At 39.8% G+C, this 18,427-nt stretch overlaps 1 protein-coding gene across 1 annotated transcript; it reads right to left on the bottom strand.

Annotated features, from left to right (window-relative positions):
• Nucleotides 1-3,152: 3,152 nt before the first annotated feature.
• On the bottom strand, nucleotides 3,153-10,907 carry LOC112185488 (auxilin-related protein 2). Its single transcript, XM_024323739.2, has 8 exons — nucleotides 10,024-10,907; nucleotides 7,182-8,814; nucleotides 6,981-7,107; nucleotides 6,779-6,876; nucleotides 6,546-6,611; nucleotides 4,862-4,951; nucleotides 4,163-4,339; nucleotides 3,153-3,721 (listed from the first exon to the last, which is right to left on the bottom strand). The coding sequence occupies exons 1-8, from the start codon at nucleotides 10,635-10,637 to the stop codon at nucleotides 3,683-3,685; spliced, it is 2,844 nt and encodes a 947-aa protein (XP_024179507.1). The 5' UTR covers nucleotides 10,638-10,907; the 3' UTR covers nucleotides 3,153-3,682.
• Between the last annotated feature and the right edge of the window lie 7,520 nt (nucleotides 10,908-18,427).

Here is an 18,427-nt window from a genome sequence, read left to right as displayed (position 1 = left end):
TAGAAGAGAAACCAAACCAACCCAGCTCATAAATGGTTTGGTTCGATATTGAACTGGCTTTTAATTTTTAATGTAAAAAAACCTTAACCAAACCATATTTAACGGTCGCTTTCAGCCGGCTTGGTCGGTTTGTATCATGTTTTGCACACCCCTACTTCCTGCAAGTCAATCGGTGGAAGCTCGATCGTGATGGATGTCACTTGACCATTTCTATTCAAAGAGAGCAAACGATTTTGATTTGAAATTTGATTATTTGAATGTGTGAGCGCTTCGCCGGGTTTGTGGGTGCTTTAAGCATGAGGTTGGTGGTTGCTGTGGCCCTCAAAGCGCGAGTGTGGTAGTGACTAATGCTCTGGCTAAGACAGTGAGGTTCACCAATACCTGTGATTTGGTTAAATCCCCTATCAGAGATGGGTATTGGGGCTACGGTGGTTGTGGGGAGGTCCCAATTCTTCTATTCAGGCACCACTTGAGCTTGCGGTACTAACAGTGGTGGAGGTGGCTGGTGGTCGGGGTTTTGATTGTAAATAGGTACAAAATTGAGTGAAAATGTGTTTTAGTGATACAAGTGTGATATAGATTTGATATAGGTGCGATACAACTTTGATATAGTATGACGTGGTAGGCCCAGATCCCAATGATGATTTGGTGAACAATTGAACGAAAATGTGTTTTTATGACGTTTGATATAATTTTGATATATGTGTGATATTGCTTTGATATATCATGACATGATGTGCCCGAATCCCGATGGTGATTTAGAGCAAAATTGAGTGAAAATGTGTTATGATGATGCACTTTGTGATACAACATAGGAGTCCCGAGTGAAAATGTGTTTTTGTGATACACTTTTGATACATGTGTGATATATACAACATGACGTGACGGGTTCGAATCTGAGGGTGATTTGGTGTAAAATTGAGTGAAAATGTATTTTAGTGTTACATGTTTGATACAGATTTGATACAATATGATGTAGCGAACTCAAATTTTGAGGGTGATTTGGTGCAAAATTGAGTGAAAATGTATTTTTGTGATACATGTGTGATACAGCATAATGTGGCAGACCCGAGTCTCAAGGAGTTCAGACACCTGAGACTAATATATTGAAAGACTAGAACGGCCTCACAGATAAGGATTGGGAAGTCAAGACAGAGTGGGGTTGATAAACTCTTACAGAGTGGGGTTTAACCACCAAGGTGCAAAAGTATTCAGCTCTAGTATTGAAAACTTACGTAGCTAATACTTTGATCTGGTTGAGAAAGTACAGGGTGCACTGTGCAGGCGGTTCACTCTTCAAATTTCTCGGCAACGAGGATGGAGGCTAGGGTGATTCAACCAATCTTCAGGTTCCACTTTCTGTTAGCTTGCATAGCAAGAAATTCGATCTGGCGGCATTAGCCGACTGCGTACACTTAGAGAACTTACTGCATATCTCTTGATCTCTTTCAAAAGAGAGTTCGAAGGAGGTCCAAGCAAGACGTCTTCTCCTTCACAGGTATAATTAACGAGCTGTTTTGCTTGAAATCTTGATCTTTTAAAAGCTGTAGCCACAGATTGTCCCATAGATCCTGCAAAAATAGGGAGAGGCACAACCACTGCAACAACCTGACAACCATTGCAAATGGGGCTTAATGCAGAGGGATCTACCTTCTTCTTGTGTGATTTGCGCTAGGAAGTTAGAGTAACATCTCCACAAGTGATAAACTTTTGGAGCAGCAGAGTTCCAAATCAATTTCCAAACTGATGGATTTATAAAACATGAGGACTGAGAAGTTTTGGAAGTAACTATTTCCCCTATAGAATGAGCTCGGTGATACATTGATCTCGCAGTGCAATAGTCATCAAGCACATTGTGGTTGTGGACCTGTGGTTGTGCTTCCATTCTTAATTTCACTCATTGCACTGGGCCTGATGATCAGCTTCATAGCTTGGTTTGGAATTACTTTCTTCAGATTGCTAGAATACTTGCTTCCTAATGAAATTTTGCAAAAGATGTGGGTTAATACTTCCTTCCCTCGTAGTGGAGCTGGTAAGTGTATCTCCAATTTTACTCCAATAGTAACTTCTCTGTGAAGTCTGCTTATCTATCATTGTTCACTGGTACTGATAACTGGAAATGGGATCTTCCTCCCAAGGTTATAGCCTTGATATGGTCTCAGTTGTGTGGAAAATTTTTAACTGGCGTTTATAGATGCAGAAAAAAAGTTATCAAGTGATCCAATTTTCCCCAGATGCTAGAATCATGTGGAATCACTAGGTCATTTCCTCTGAGGATCTGTTCTCATCACGGGATCGATTTCTCCCACATTAACTCTCTCTCTACAATATTTATTCCAACAAAAGACTCATCTGCGGTATTATTTCTCTCGTCCAACAATCTGTTTTCAGCGTCATTCTATGTTTGATCAAATGGACCACAGTCACCAAAAGAGTCGATATAGCGTGTTTGTCGCACGCATGAGTCCGTACAGGTCATGAAAAATTGAGAAATTAGATAAGGATTTTAAGATTACCGTAGTATTTGGAGAGCTTTGATATCCGTGTTTCAGAGAGGTTAGTGGAAGTTTGGAATGATCATCCAAAGCCACTGTTGATTGCTTGTCCCGACTGTAGCTAAATCAAAAGTAAAAAATAAATCAAAACTGGAAAACTAGCCTGACAGCTTCAGTACCTTCATAAACGTAACAGCGTCAGAATGTACACTACAGCATACACCAATTCCATCACTCTAAACAGTCCCGAAGAGGATCTTTCCAAGCATTTTAAGACCAGAGACAATTTTCCACATGATCTCAATTAATCACAGGTTCATGTTGACTTTGTAGAAATGTAGAAGTAGCACTTAAGCCCTTAACCAAATGATACAGCACGATATACTGTCTATCCCAAATGAGTTCTTTCTGTTCACTGAAGCAATCAAACCACTAATACATCTTGTAGTAATTACATGCACACATGCCAATCACCAACTTAGCCTCAATTGCAAAGAAAGCATGTCATGCAATCTTAGAGTAAGATTAACTAGAAGTCTTTCATAAGCTCAATGAAAAACAAATAAGAAAGCATGATCAGTACTTCAGCCTTACCCAAATTGGCTGTTATTCGAGAATTAGACTTGTTACAGGAAACAACATAGGAAGCAGATCAAGTCTTAGACTTCAGAGCTCAATCATCACTGATATATTAATGTTTTGATATCAATACAAATAATGGTGTATACATATTCAACAGAATGTGCTATATCACAAAACAAATATGAAAATCAGGGCAAAATCTGCCCGGGCTATATTAACTTGGGTGAATCACTGAACAAAAGTTGATTGTGATACCACAATATGGTATTCTACATCAACTAGCTTTTTTCTATTTTTCAAAAGCCATCTTTTGGAAATCCTATAAACCCTGGATTTACTCCCCTAAACAAACAATTACAAGAGGAAAAAGGGAAAAGAACAAGGGGAAGAAAAAAGGGAAATATAAGAGAATACCCTCCAGGCATCTTTGTATGGCAAACGGAAACCTCTCTCAGTATATTCCACATTAACCCAAAAATTCTACCATCACTGATACCGGTACAAAGTCTTTCTTCCGGAAAGCAAGCAGCATTTTTTCTTCTTCTACGACAAATGATACCATTGCCAAATGGAGTAGCTCGTAGTGGAAGAATCATTGACGGAATTCAAAATAGCTCCTCTGAATTGAACTTGTTCCAAGCTTCCTATTACCGTGCCACAAAACTCAGTGAGTACGATTTCAAAAGATGAAACAAAAGTAATCAGACTAGTAGAGTAATACTGGTTCCATGCCAAAAATACCCACACATGTGCAGTAATACCAATGCTAAATCAATATGTTATATTTCTGTAGCCTCACTAGTTGCAAATTTTCTAATGTAATTCCTAACAATAAATCAGCATAGACAGAACCAAAGTTTAATGAAAAATAATTATGCTAAAGCAATCTGAGGATGAAGTTAAGAGAGAGTTGGGGGTAGTTCTATCTTCTCCCCCTTTTTCTCATATTGTTATTTCTAGGAAATGGCTTTTATCCCTCATACTTCAATGGAATTCTAATGGTTATTAATACATGAGGATTATATTCATGCATTTTTCAGTTCTGGAAAACAATCCATCGTCTTGATATGTAACACATAATATACCTTAAGGAGGTCGAACACCTTCTCAGCTACATACTTCTGTTGAAGATTGGCACCTTTCTGTTGTACCTTATCAGGATGAATACACAAAGTTGCCTTTCTATATACTTTCTTCACTTGGGCAGCATTAATCATATCAGTCAAGGAAACTGGCTGCCAACCACATTCAGGCCACAGTACCTGATGATCATTTAAAAACAGGGTCAGTATAAATTGTATAAAGTTTAGTATTTCACAAGATTGTCGAACCATTCATTTCAGCATAACTAGAGTGGAATACTTTGGACATACTTACGAAGAACATAAATTCTATATCTTGACTCATCCATGTGGCGCTAAAAATTAACTTAAGAAAAGAAACAACAGAAACTAACTGTCATAAACTGCCGCATGGAACTGGCAACTCAATAATGACCACCAAACAGCCATATGCAAGGAAACAATAAAAAAATCATAATAAAACCAATTGAGGATTCCGCATCCAAAGATGCAGCCGTCCAAACAAAAAAGACAATGTCCATTTTCTTGCAAAAGATAATAATAAAAGTGAAAATAAAAAAGGGATCAATCATTCTACAATTGTTTTCCATGCAAATGCAGGCAGCATATCCTCGTCATTGTGCCAAAATAATAATAATAGTATCATGAACAACAACAACATGGAGCATCTGAGAATGCAACAAATCAATAATGAAAACGTACATATTGCAAAGTTGATAGCAGAGCACGTAAATTTCCTTCTTTTCCTGCAGCCCAGCGCTTAATCTCAACATCTAGTGTTTCAGCAATTCTCTGAATGTGTAAATCATAAGACAATTAGTGATCAATGCAAATTGTCATTTGAGTTTCAGTATAGCTTAGCAGCTAAGAGAGAAACAAAGAAAGTCAGGAATGAAATATATATATTCAAACAAAGAGCGAAGACTAAAACAGTAAATAATCCCCGTCATCATTAGAACATTCAGGATATTTTCAAACTTCAGTATCACCAGAATCCTTTAAAAAATCCATATCAGGAACAACTTTGAAGCACACAAATACTTAACAGGTTGATGCAGGACAAGAGGCAAAAGAACTGCAGAACTGGGGTTTATTTGCAGCAGTCTCGATTGTTAGAAAGAAAGGGGATTTAGAATAAGAAACTGAAGAAGAGAAGGGATAGAACTACTAGCATCACACCAGTAGGGTTTCTAGGCATCACACCCAGAGAACTTAGGCATCACACCTAAGGTTAGGTTGCATCACACAAACCTGGAGAGAAGCAAAAGCTTTCAATTTTTATTAACTCAATTCTGAAAATAAACGACTACAAAGGCCTCTATATATAGGGAGGCTAAGATAATTCTAGAATAACTAGGAATATCCTTAAAGAATCCTAAAGAAATAATCCTAATAATTATAAGAATCCTAATAATAAAAGCCTAGATTTATTTGAACTACTTTCCAAATCTTGACTAAAAATATTCTGTTTCTATTCTTCATCACAGGTTGTCACAAACCAACCGGTTGAGTGCAGTTTTAACTGAAAAATGGAAACAGTGTATTTTGAAGTTCACATCTTATACAAACAATCCCAACATATTTGCATCTTTCATTGAACATCATACCTATACATGCAAACAATCCCTTGTAGTTTACACTTCTGTATTGAAAACTTAAACCCTGACAATAACGAGTTCAGTGGGACGATGGTTGGGTTGATTCCACAGCAAATATGGTCGAACATCAGAGTTCAGTAGTCTTTTATTTTCCTTAAAATACAACATTCTTCTTATTGTTTCTAATTTAGAAATAAATAAGCATTTTTCCAAAAGAAATACACTTTCACTTGCCTGGTGACACATGCATTGATACAAAACGAAATATCAACGAGAGAGAGAGAGAGAGAGAGAGAGAGAGAGAGAGAGAGAGAGAGAGAGAGAATGGTATAATACAATACAAAGAGACAACAAACAATGAAAAAGCTTCTGAACATAAAAGTAAGTACTCAAGCAATGAGATGTTCACAACAAAGCCAAAAATGGATTAAATCTGCATACGTGAGAACTTTTTGAACAATATTGCTCAACAATAGGAAACTTTGCTTTCTCCATCCATAAGCGAAAACCCAAAAATTTACCATATAACTACTTAAGGATCTTGGCTTCAATCACTATGAGAATCTATGCAGGGTTTCATTTTCTCATACAGATTTTGGATCATTCGTATCAGGTTTTCATAATAACTGGAAAACAGAGAGATAAGAAGTAACACAAATTTTGGCACAAGTACTAGGTTAATTACAAGTTTACAACTTGACTAAAATCATTCCACATATAAAAAAAATAAAAAATAAAAAACAAAGAACAAAGAACAAATTAAGTAATGGCAAACAAGAGTTACTTACATGTCTCTCAGCTTGTTCTCTTTGGGCTTGAAGGTCTCGCTCGTTCTTTTCAGCAAGTGCTTTCACCTGGAAAACAGAAACAACAATCTCAACTTCTCAGAAACCATATAAAAAATTAACATGTCATACAGGCAGTGGGCTAAAACCAGTTCCGAGTGAATAGAAAGTATAGATCTTCTCTATTTTTAATAAAGAGACCAAAAGTTTACAAATCTATTGAAAAAGACACATACCGTACGCTCCTTGGTCCTTTGGTGTCGTTCCAACCTGGCTCTTCGCCTTTCTTCAGTTTCTCCTTCAACTTCTTGGAACTCATTAGATGATGGAGCAGCTATTTGCCAGTATTATGATGAAAGTTCAGCCAACGGAACATCATAGGAAGAAATGAACATTTACAATAAAATCACTGAACTATAGTTTCAAGTACCAAACTACCTCCAAAAATTGATGAAAGATCATCAACAATATTTGTGGTTGAAGATGCTTTCTTTATGTTTGAGGAAGTTGATGTCTTCGGCACTTCAGGCTGTTGCCTGTTCTGAAAATGGGCATCAAAAGGATCCTGAAATATACAGCCAACTGTCAAAAACACAATTTCTCAGTGCTAATAAAAATATTTTGCAACATTGTACTTACCGATGAGTTAGCCCTGGGTCGTGGCGCACTGCTAGCCCGACCCATGTTGAAAAAGTTCTCAAGATCATTTTCATTCCTTTGTTGGCTCGCCCTCGCAGCAGCATTAGCCCTTTCTCGGGCCTCTGCAGCAGCCCTTTCCACCGCAGCACGCTCCGATCTTGTTCGTGCTTCAGCTTCAGACCTTGCTGCAGCAGTTCTCTCCCTTGCTTCCCTCTCCTTAGCTTCTGCATTAGCTCTTTCTCTGGCTTCTGCATTAGCTCTTTCTCTGGCTTCTGCAGCAGCCTTTTCTGCTCTTAACTTTGCTTCTGCTGCAGCCCTTTCCCGAGCTTCAGATTGAGCTCTCTGAACTGCAGCCCTTTCAGCACGTGCTCTAGCTTCAGCATTTGCCCTGTCAACAGCGGCTCTCTCTGTTTTAGCCCTTTCAGCCTTACTGCGAGCTTCAGCTGCCGCTCTCTCACGTGCTTCCCTAGTAGCTCTTTCCACAGCTTGTCTGTTCTTCTCCTCCATCTCCCTGGCTCTCTCCCTTTCCTTCTCAAGTTTCCTTTGCTCTCTTTCTTTGTCTTCCCACACCCTCTCAGTTTCCCTCTCTTTCTCCAGTCTCCTCTGTTCCATATCTTCCTCTTCGCTCTCCCTCTGCAGCCGTTCTTTTTCCTTCTCCTGTGCTTCTTTATTTCTCGCAGACTTTGTACTTCCTCTCTCTTTTGCCTGCCTCATTTTAAACTCAGCTTTTTCCATAGCCTCCTTCACAGCATCAGTAACTGAGTTCCGCTCCGATTCTTCACCCGAAAGACCATTTGCATGTTCATCAAAGTTACTTTGGCTCTTTCCCATGCCAAAATCGCCAAGTTCATCAACTGAAGAAACACCAGAGCTCCTAGCTGCAGCAGAGGCTGATTTTGGAGCCTGAAAGAACTCAGTAGAGGATTCACTAGCCTTCTTTCTTGAATTTGTAGAAGCAGGAGAACTCATTCTTGGCTTTGAAACCTGCACAGGTCTTGGAGGAGGTGGTCTTGAAGGTGGTGGAGCACTAGTAGGCTGAGTCATTAGAGGGATCTCTGATACCGTAAGCCATACATTATCTGATGAATCCAAGTTTTCTTCAGATCTTGAAGACCTATCCACCGGTACATTTGCTTCCTTGGCATTTACATACGAAGGTGGAGACATAGTTTGACCTGCAGATTTGTGAGAATCAGTCGAAACTGAAGGCATGTCAAAAAAGGTCTGATGAGGATCCCAATGATTTCCAACAGGAACCTTCCTCTGAGACTGGTTATCTGGACTTCTCACAGAAGACTTAGTTGATTCTTTACCAGTTGAACCTCTGCCATTATTTGTGCTTGTATCTGCCTTTAAATTACCACTATCCTTTCCCCTGAAACTCTTCCCTGAAGAAAATGTGGGGACCGACTTCCCAAGGCCATCAAAGGGATCTATATCATCAAATGCTCGCCCGTTATCAACAGACGGGTTATCAGCCTTCAAGCTTCCAGAATTAGAAAGTCTACTTATTTCCTCCAAGGGGTCATTAAACTGCCCTGCTACTCCAAAAGGATCGCCAATCACCTTGGAAGTTGTTGCTTTACTCACATTGGCAGTTGTCTCTGGGGGCCAGTTGGCTTCTGAGTTTGACCTGATACAAAAGCAATACAGCACAGATGCATAAGTCAACAACATATAGTCACACTAAAACATCCGCAGCATTGACTAAAAGAAAATTACGTCAGCACCGCAAGTCAAAGAACAATCAAACTGCATGTATTTATTAAGAGAAATAACAGTCTCTTCTATCACGAATGCTCATGAAGTTACCCAAAATGAACTGGTTAAACGAGTGCATGGCACTTCTCACCCATTGGGGTGTGTGCAGGGTACAAATGCTACTGAAAGTTCGAATCATCTGCTGCTACATTGTTTATTGCACTATCCTTGTGGAGAAGATTGTTTAGGGAGACTCAAGTGAGCTGGGAGAATCCATCTTCATGTGATGCCTTATTGCGTGAGACATGATAATCTTGGGGGGCGGGGAGGATGGTTCCTGGAGATTGTTGTGATGGCAATATGTGGGTGGTGTGGAGGAATACTCTAATTAGTCGAGATGACAACTTAGCCAATAATAATTCCCCTAACTGAAAGTATGTCAGAATCTATGAACCTTTTATATATAAATTACTTTACATTTATTTCAGTGTTCTTCCTAGTGAAGTGTGGAAACACACATAAGATCAATGGTATATAGTGAGATATATATAATAGAGTGAGGAACTAGCAAACCCAGTAGCTGTGTTCAGCCCTCTCCTTATCTCTTCTTTAACAAGAATTATACTCAGTTTATAATGAATCGGTTCCCCTTCAAAGAAACATGCAACCATAAATATCAGGATATAAGGATTCTTAACAGAGAGAGACAGCTACAAAATTTGACGTTTCATCTACTGAAATTGCATATCCAACATGTTATGTGCCTTAAGTTTTCATTCTACCCAGTTCAGGAAATTCACACCACAACATTGCCTAACCAAAACCTAAAACCTTGGAGTACACCAAAAATGGTTAGAGTTACAAAATCTCCCAATGAATAACAAGATTATCACAGCAGAACAGTATCACACAAAAAAACATGTTCAAATCCTGTTCCGATATAATCGAACAACACGTAGCCCGTGAAAAGTGAGGCACAATATACAGTGCAACATTCACATAACTAACCATCAATTCAACCTCCACACTAGTACTGGCCAAAACCGAAAAATCATCACGTAAAGGAATCCAATTCAACCAACACAAATTGCCGAACAAAGTAGAATTCTGCCTTTATAGCAATGAGAGAGAGCAACAATACCTTTCAGTTTGGGGGCTGCTACTAGCTCCAAATCCAGGTAACAATTCATCGAAACCCGGCGGCACACCCGCGTCAGCTTTCTGTGAGCTAGAGCTTTTCGACGAGGACGCCGCCGGCTCAGCCTTGCCAAACCCACCGAGAAGGTCATCAAACGCACTACTATCACTCCCCCGCGGCGGCGGCCGCGGCGACGTCACCGTTGAGGAGAAAATGTCGTTCGCGGCTGAGCTCTTCAGCCCCGCAACGCCGTCGAAAATGTCGTCGTCGTAAACCGGCCTGTCGAAAACGGGGCCGGAATCGGCGACCTTGGAGGAGGCGGAATCAGCGCCGTAGATGGAATCCAAGTTGAAAGCTTCGGAATTGGAGGAGAACCTGGCCGAGCCGCCGAAGATGTTCTCAAAGTCTGGGGCTTTCGGGGCTCCGAAGATCGGGTCGCGATCGCCGGAGAAGGAATTGGAGGTGCGAGTTGATCTGGAGGAGGGTCCGGTGGATCCGAGATCGAAAGCTGGGGGCTTTGAAGAAGAAGAGGAGGAAGAAGAAGAAGACATTGGGGCCGATTTGCCGGAGGGCTTGAAGCCGTAATCGGAGTTTAAGAGACCCGAGAAGTCGTTCATGGTGGCGTCTGGGATTTATGGGTCTCTCTTGTAAAATTCTTCTGAATTGGTCTTCTTCTTCTTGTGGAAGAAACAATGGAGGATCTGGAGGGGCAGATGTGGAATTATATAGGAAAAAAGTTAATGGAGGGTGATCATGGTGAAGAAGAAGGTGGGTGTTTGGGATCTGAAAATTTTGGTTTGAGAGAGAAAGAAATCTGACCTCTCCTCTGCTCTCTCTCTGCCCTTTTTGTTTTTTTTTTTGGAGTTTTTGAATCTTTCTCTTCTTTATTTCATTCCTTCTTCTTCTTCTTCTTCTTCTTCTTTGGTGAAATTTTGGTTTTTCTTTTTTATTTGGAAACAAGGGAAACAAAGATTTTTGTGGGCTATTTTTGGGGTAATCATTTACAAAATTTTTACACTCAGTTAAAACATATTATTTACTTTTCTAATGATGGACTTGAAAAGCAAAGTCCCCCATGGGCATGGCCATGACCAAGACCAACGACCAACCATGAACATGATGCTATCCAAAAATGCATGGCCCTCCCACTTTCGGGACTCTCTCTGAATCAAGACAATAGAACTGCATCATCTCAACGGGGGAAAATCAGTTGATTTGGACCTATTTCTGTCCCCAATGGTGGTTTGTATTTAGTCTGCTAATCCCATATAGCCCACTGTGCACCTCTTCACAGTTTCCAGCTCTACAAATGCTGGAATTTATACGTTCACTGTTCTTCAATAGAGTTGGCTGTAGAAAACATTAAAAGTAGGAAATAAAACTTGTTAATTTTTTTTTTTTTAAATAAGAGTTGGTGCGGCCGCCCTCAAGCCTTCATTGATGAAACAGATGAATACAAGAGGACCTCATATGATAATATACCTCAAGAGGACCCTCCCGAATAATAACATGAGTCTTTACTAATACAATGTATTCGAACATACACCAAGTAGCAAAAAGTGTCATATTGACTACTCCATTTGCTTTACAATAATGGTGGCATATCGGAAAGTTAATGTAATGTCATAAAACCAACAAAGTAGTTTTCCCAATATGTTGATGATCAGAAATAAATCCGCCGATACAATGTTTCTTCCTGCCACTAGGAAGTTACACCCAATTCATAATCTGCTCCCTCGGTAAGGCAAACAATGCATATTAAGTATGCAGCCTGGTACAGGGCCCACATAACCTTGCCAAGAGTTGACAGAGATTTATTGTAATAAAATACACCTAAATTTGAAACAGATTAATAAATCTACATAAAACAAAATATAAGCCACTAGCAGAGGTCCAAAGATTGAAGACAGGCCCACAGAGACTCATGAGTGTTACGTCTCGGATCGCAAGTTGCTGGTTTACTGGTCATTTGGACAGTAAACAGATAAAATCTTTACTTTTGACCTGCATTTTGATCTTTTAATAGCTCTAAGAGTTGACTTTTTGTTCAGCTAAGGCCTCGTTTGGTTCGCGGAAAGTAAGCATCAGGAAAGGAAAGTTGTTCCTTTCCTGTGTTTGGGATGAAAAGGAAAGAAAATACTTTCCTGAAGCATTTTCTTTCCTGAAGCAAAGGAAAATAGGGGGGGGGGGGGGAATGGTTCCTTCCATACTCCAAATGAATCATTTTCCTCCCTTCTTTCCTTGCATTTATTACTCACAACATATTATTTTATTCCATTAATTACATACTTTTTAACAACTTTTCGGATAACTTTCCTTACATTACCAAACATCGGAATGGAAAGTTCTTCGGAAAGTTCATTTCCCTTCACATGGGAAAGACAAATGAACTACTTTCCTTTCCGCGAACCAAACGAGGCCTAAGTTTATTCATAAACTTACCACAATAACTCGCCCTATACACATAATTATATTTCGTAAACAACGATTTGGAAAATAATTACGATTCTAAAATGAACCCTCGTAAACCAACATCTCCTTTTCTTCTCGGATTTAACCCAAACTTCTCTATCAACAATTATTCATCTTAACTTCCTTCCACTAGTTTCCCTCTAACTCCAACACTTCCAATTCACAATTTTCCCAATTTATTCTCAACACCAAACCCCAATTTCTTATCCAAAATTCTACAACTTTACATGGGCTAATACTAACACATTTTAGGAAGTATGATAAAGCTTAAAAAGGATAAAAAGGATTATGATATGCCGCCAGAGGCGGCGGAGCCTCGATGGCTCAAGATGGTTGGAATTCCAACTTCCAAAATCTTCTAACCTATATGCAATATTATACTCAAAAGAAATCCCCTGAGGTAAGGAACAACTTTATATGTTGGGATTTCTCCAAATTCTCGATGGTTTGGCCGAAATTAGAAAATAGCCAAAAAAACCCAATCTGCTGCAGTAACATTCTTGTCTTCGATTCGTCGTCTATGGTGAATAATAGGAAGCAAGCCATATATTGATGGAAACCTTGTTTCAAGATGAAGAGGTTGATACCAATTTCATGGTCATAGGTGGCTGAACGAAGCGGTGGTGACGCCGGGAAGCTACGCCGGCGAGAGAGGAAAAAAAATCTGGAAATTTTGGGGACTTTTCCTAAATGGAAAGTCAACTCGCTATTTATAGACACGAATTCAACATAATTACAAAATTGTCACTGACTTGAAACCCTTATAACGTCTTCGTTACAACTCCGATTTTAGCGTGTCACGTGTCCACGAACTCGGTTTAATGTCCTCTACAATTTTCATGAAGGAAATTTTTCAAAAAAAACTGAGCTAAACAAAAAGTTAACTTTTAGAGCTATTAAATGATCAAAATGCAAGTAAAAAATAAGGATTTTATCCGTTTACCATCCAAATGACCAGTAAACCAGCAACTTGCAATCCGAGACGTAACAATGAGTCCCTTAACCGTCCACCTTTCTGGGTCGGAACTACTGCACTGCAACCACAGAACCGTTGAGCCATCAAATCGCTGCGGAACCAGTGACTAGATCACTACACTGTCGATCCTCCCCACCTCTGATTAACACAAACATCCAAGCTAGGTTGTCAAAGCACTTCAATAATGAAGGATGCCCAACAACCAGAGCCTCATCACCATTGGTGTCGGATTATAGTTGGATCTGTAACTCTTCATCGATTGAGCATCTCGCCGTCCCCCAAACTTCCACCACCTCGGCCAAAGCCGACTGTGATTAGCCTTTTTGGTTTTGCGCCAACTCTATGATTGCGAACCTGTTCTCGATCTCAGCGGTTGCAGATCGTTAAAGCTCCACCAACGAGAGCCCTCTTTCTAACTGTACTCCGCCTCAAACCTTCACTGGCAGACTGATACTTTAGACTTACTCGTCTGACGACGTCGTCCGGAAGACATGCTACCGAACAGAACATCAGAACACAATTACACAAATGACCTTTCTTTGAAAAAACGAAAATGACACTTCTTTTCTCCAAGAAACGCGAAAAGTTCTGTCAATTTTTTATTTTTATTTTAGTAGAAGGTGATCAATAATATATTCATAACATGGGAATTGCAAATAATGACTCTTTATTATGAAAACATTAAAAAGAATGCAATTTTATTTGCTCTATTGTTATAACATATGGACAATCAGTGCAAGTTGTTAAACTTAGGGTCATAATCTATTACTAATAAAAACGCAAAAATCAATTTTAACATGATCCCCATATAATCTATAACTTATATTCAAAATCAGCACTAAAGAGACATAACATGCAAAAACGTTTGAATTGGGTTAAAGGTCAAACTCTAGAAAAGGATATGTAGTAATCGCCTTCATACCTAGATGCCCCAAAAATCAATCCAATCCATATAACAAGTACACCAAAGTATGAAAGAATGCAAATGAGGCCGAAACCGGCCCAATCCTTGTAGATAGTTCATAAGAGGAGATCCAGTAAGTTTCTTTAGACTAATCATTCGCCTACAAATTTCCAAGTAACACAACCAACAGAATGCCAAACTTTAACTCCACAAACATCCATCTAGTCGTCAATAGAAATACTGCAATCCACAATCGCTTGTTGCACACCTTTGCTACATACCTAAAGAGGAATCCACCAGCACCACACTTTTCAAATCTAGACCAAAACTCCAAAATGGATGTTACAAGAATATCTGACCAACTAAATATTCATACTTAATAATTGTCTCCGGATCGGCATAGGTGCCATAAAGCTTAGTCCAATCAACATCAAAGTATATCTATAAATTAAAGATGATACATCTCGTATCTTAATTTACCTGTTTACTAGTTTTTACTTTTGTGTTGAACTTTTAGTGGACCAAAAAGTTGACTTTTCATTTCGTTTGTCATTTGAGAAAATTTTCTTCACAAAAGTTGTAGAGGACGTCAAATTGAGTTTGTGAACACATGGCATGCTCGAATCGGAGTTCATATGTGAAAGTAATGGCCAAAAAGTAAAGTTACTATTCTTAGAAAAAGGGTATAAATGGAGGACTTACCATTTTTGCAAAGTCATTTTTCACATTCTCTACAGCTCAACTAGCAGCCCGACCCCACCCACCAGTTCTCTGTCGTCCGGCCTCTGTTCAGCACAGCCCCGGTGGCGCTCGACATGCACCGGCTTCCTTTTCTTCCCTCTGGCAAAGGCGATACTCTATTTTGAGTGTGGAAGTTGAATCGAAGGCAAATCTTTCTCGGCCGACCTAGATTCACGACTCGGTCGAAACTCGCGATTCTGGAGACCATTTGGGATGATTCTTATTAGGTTTTGGAGCTCTTAGGGCATATAGCAAACCCTCTAAACTACTTGAGGTTTTTTAAAGCGAGGAGCAAGAATTGATCTTCAAATTTTTTTTGGATTTTCCAATCTTTTGAGGTAATTTCTGGCTGATTCATTTGTTCTGGGCTCAGTGATAGTTTAAGAAATGGTTGAGCATGTTGTGATGATTCAAATGGCATAGTTGTTGTGACCCAATTTGGGGTGGGAGACGTTGACACGCAGCAACTTGTGGCAGTATATGTGGGCCTGTGGGGCAGTTTTTGGCCTTCTGTCTAGGCCTTGAACTAGAACACCGAGTTTGTGGAATACTAATCCACCAGTCTGCGTATGTCCAAAAGATGCTCAACCGATTTAACATGGACAAAGCGCATCCTGCTAGCACTCGTATGATCGGTCAAAGTTTGGATGCAAGGAAAGATCCATTTTGTCCAAAGAAAGATGACGATGAGGTGTTGGGAGCTGAAATTCCCTATCTAAGTGCAATAGGCCCATTATTGTACTTAGCCCAGTGCAATCGACCAGACATTGCATTCTCAGTGAACTTGTTAGCTAGATTGAACGCAGCGTCACTGGAATTGTATCAAGAATATTTTCCGATACCTAAAAGGAACCATTGACTTGGGACTATTCTTTCCCTATAGAGAGACAAGAGGGACCGTAGATGGAACTGCAATCGCTAAAGGAAATGTTGATGGTGAAAGCGCCACCCACTACACTAACCCCAAATAATGTTTTGGTTGGTTTTGCTGATGCTGGGTACCTCTTTGACCCACATAAAGATCATTCCCAAACTGGTTATGTATTTACCATTAGCAACACGACGATATCTTAGAGATCAACCAAGCAAACCCTTGTGGCTACCTCCTCGAACCACTCTGAGATCATTGCTCTACATGAGGCGGTTCATGAGTGTATATGGTTAAGGGCTATCGATCATTACACATATTCAAGGAACTAGTGGTTTGATTTCTACCACTGAATAGCCTACTTGCATTTATGAAGATAATGTAGCTTACATCGAACAGATGAAGCTAGGATATATCAAAGGTGATAACACAAAACACATACCGCCAAACTTTTTCTACAATTAGCAACAACAGGCTCTCCCTCAAGATTCAAGTGAATCAAGTAAGATCTTAGGAGAATGTGGCAGATTTGTTTACCAAATCATTGCCTAAGGCCATATTTGAGAAATATGTGAAGAACATAGGAATGCGAAGACTTTCCAAGTTCCCTTGACTTATGTAAGGATCATGGGGAGGTGTAGACTTCAGGGGGGGTCTAACACACACATGTCATCATTAAATGTAATAGGTGCATTGTGCTCTTTTCCTTCGACCAATGTGTATTTTTCCCACAGAGTTTTTTTTTTCTTGAAATTGAAGTTAATATCATTAGATCAACAGCCAATAGGCTAGAGTCTACCATAACTTACATAAGCAAAACTCGGCAAGAAAATCCGAACTAAACTATCTAAGCTAGAGCAGATCATTAAAATCTCTTGAACGCTCACATTTAAGCGAGCCTATACAAGAATGAAAAAACCTCACCTCCTACAGAAAAGAAATCATTCAACTAGTCCCTACTTGCCAATCACGCAATTGTGGTACAAGCAAGCTACTAGAAATGTCATAGAATACTCATAGAAGTTAATCCAACCTCACACAGGCTCAATACCCTAATAAATTAGGGCCAGACTACATTGACTTGAGCCCAACCCCAAAGGCCCAAACCCAAATCAGATCTTGCCCCTGCCTCATCAGCCCACGAGTGAGCCCAGGCCTAAACCATAGCCAACAAGGAAGGAGACGCCGTGCTATTCTGCACCTTTGCCTCCGCCGCCGTACGTCATGTTCTCTAACAGCAGACCTTTCCACATCAACTGGTCGAGCAGAAACCAAGTCTGTTGCAGCAATCCTCGACCACGCCTCGCCGAAGCACTAATGAAGCCCATCACCATCAAAACCAGTTCAGCTAGCCTTCGAACTCCAACCTACCATACCGCCGATCTCCGCAACGACCCACACTCTGTTCAACCAACCGAAACCAAAGAGATCAAAGATCCTCCAGACCCTGCCGCCAACATCCCTGGGAAAACAACCCTGGGATCCAAACTAAGATTCTCGCAACCATTGGCCACGGACGCACCAGAGGCCAGATCTGCCTACTCTACCCGAGGCGAGGGGAGACTGCCACCATCGCTTTCTCGAGCGCTAGGGTTTGCTCGCTTTCTTCCGCGCATGGCGGAGCTGTCTTCTGCAGATTCAGATTTGTTAAAGCACCCCCACAGAATTTTTATAGTTACTTGGCAAGGTTTTTAGTGAGGCAACAATTCATACACCATTTTGTCTTTGACTTAGCACAAGGGGAAGTGTTAAAAGAAAAACATGTTATATGCCTTCGTCAAAGTAACTGACGAAAAGGGAATTAGGGAATTAGCGGTTACAGCTCAATCATCCATTATTATCATTATTTTAAGGGTTATTATCACAAATGGTACCTGAACTTATCCTCTATTTTATCGATGGTACCTGAACTTCAATTTTGATCACAACTAGTACCTGAACTTTTCGATTTCATTTTAAATGGTACCTAAGGCCACATTCGATCACTATTCCGACCAAAAAAGCCAAATCTAAAAAAAACAAAAAACAAGTTCAAGGTAAGTCTATTACCAAAAAATCATCATTATATATGATCGCAACCCTCGAAATCATCAAAAATCATCACTATGATCGCCTCCCATGCCGTTTTTAGTCGGAATAGTGTTCGGAGGTGGCTCTAGGTACCATTTAAAATGAAATAGAAAAGTTCGGGTACTAGTTGTGATCAAAATTGAAGTTCAGGTACCATCGATAAGATTGAGGTATAGTTCAGGTACCATTTGTGATAATAACCCTTATTTTAATTGCTATTACCATTGTAATCCTCACGCTATATAAAAGAACTATCTAATGAAATGAGTAGACTAATTTCCCCATTTTACTTTTACACAAATAAAATAAAAAAGGCTGTGAAGGAATACCATCATGGAGTATGTAGCAGTGTCACCGACTGTAATTTTATAAAATT

Source organism: Rosa chinensis, chromosome 2, assembly GCF_002994745.2.
Source record: "Rosa chinensis cultivar Old Blush chromosome 2, RchiOBHm-V2, whole genome shotgun sequence".
NCBI classification, from domain to species: Eukaryota; Viridiplantae; Streptophyta; class Magnoliopsida; order Rosales; family Rosaceae; genus Rosa; species Rosa chinensis.
Note: the sequence above shows the minus strand (reverse complement) of the source record. Positions and strands in the feature narration are given on the sequence as shown.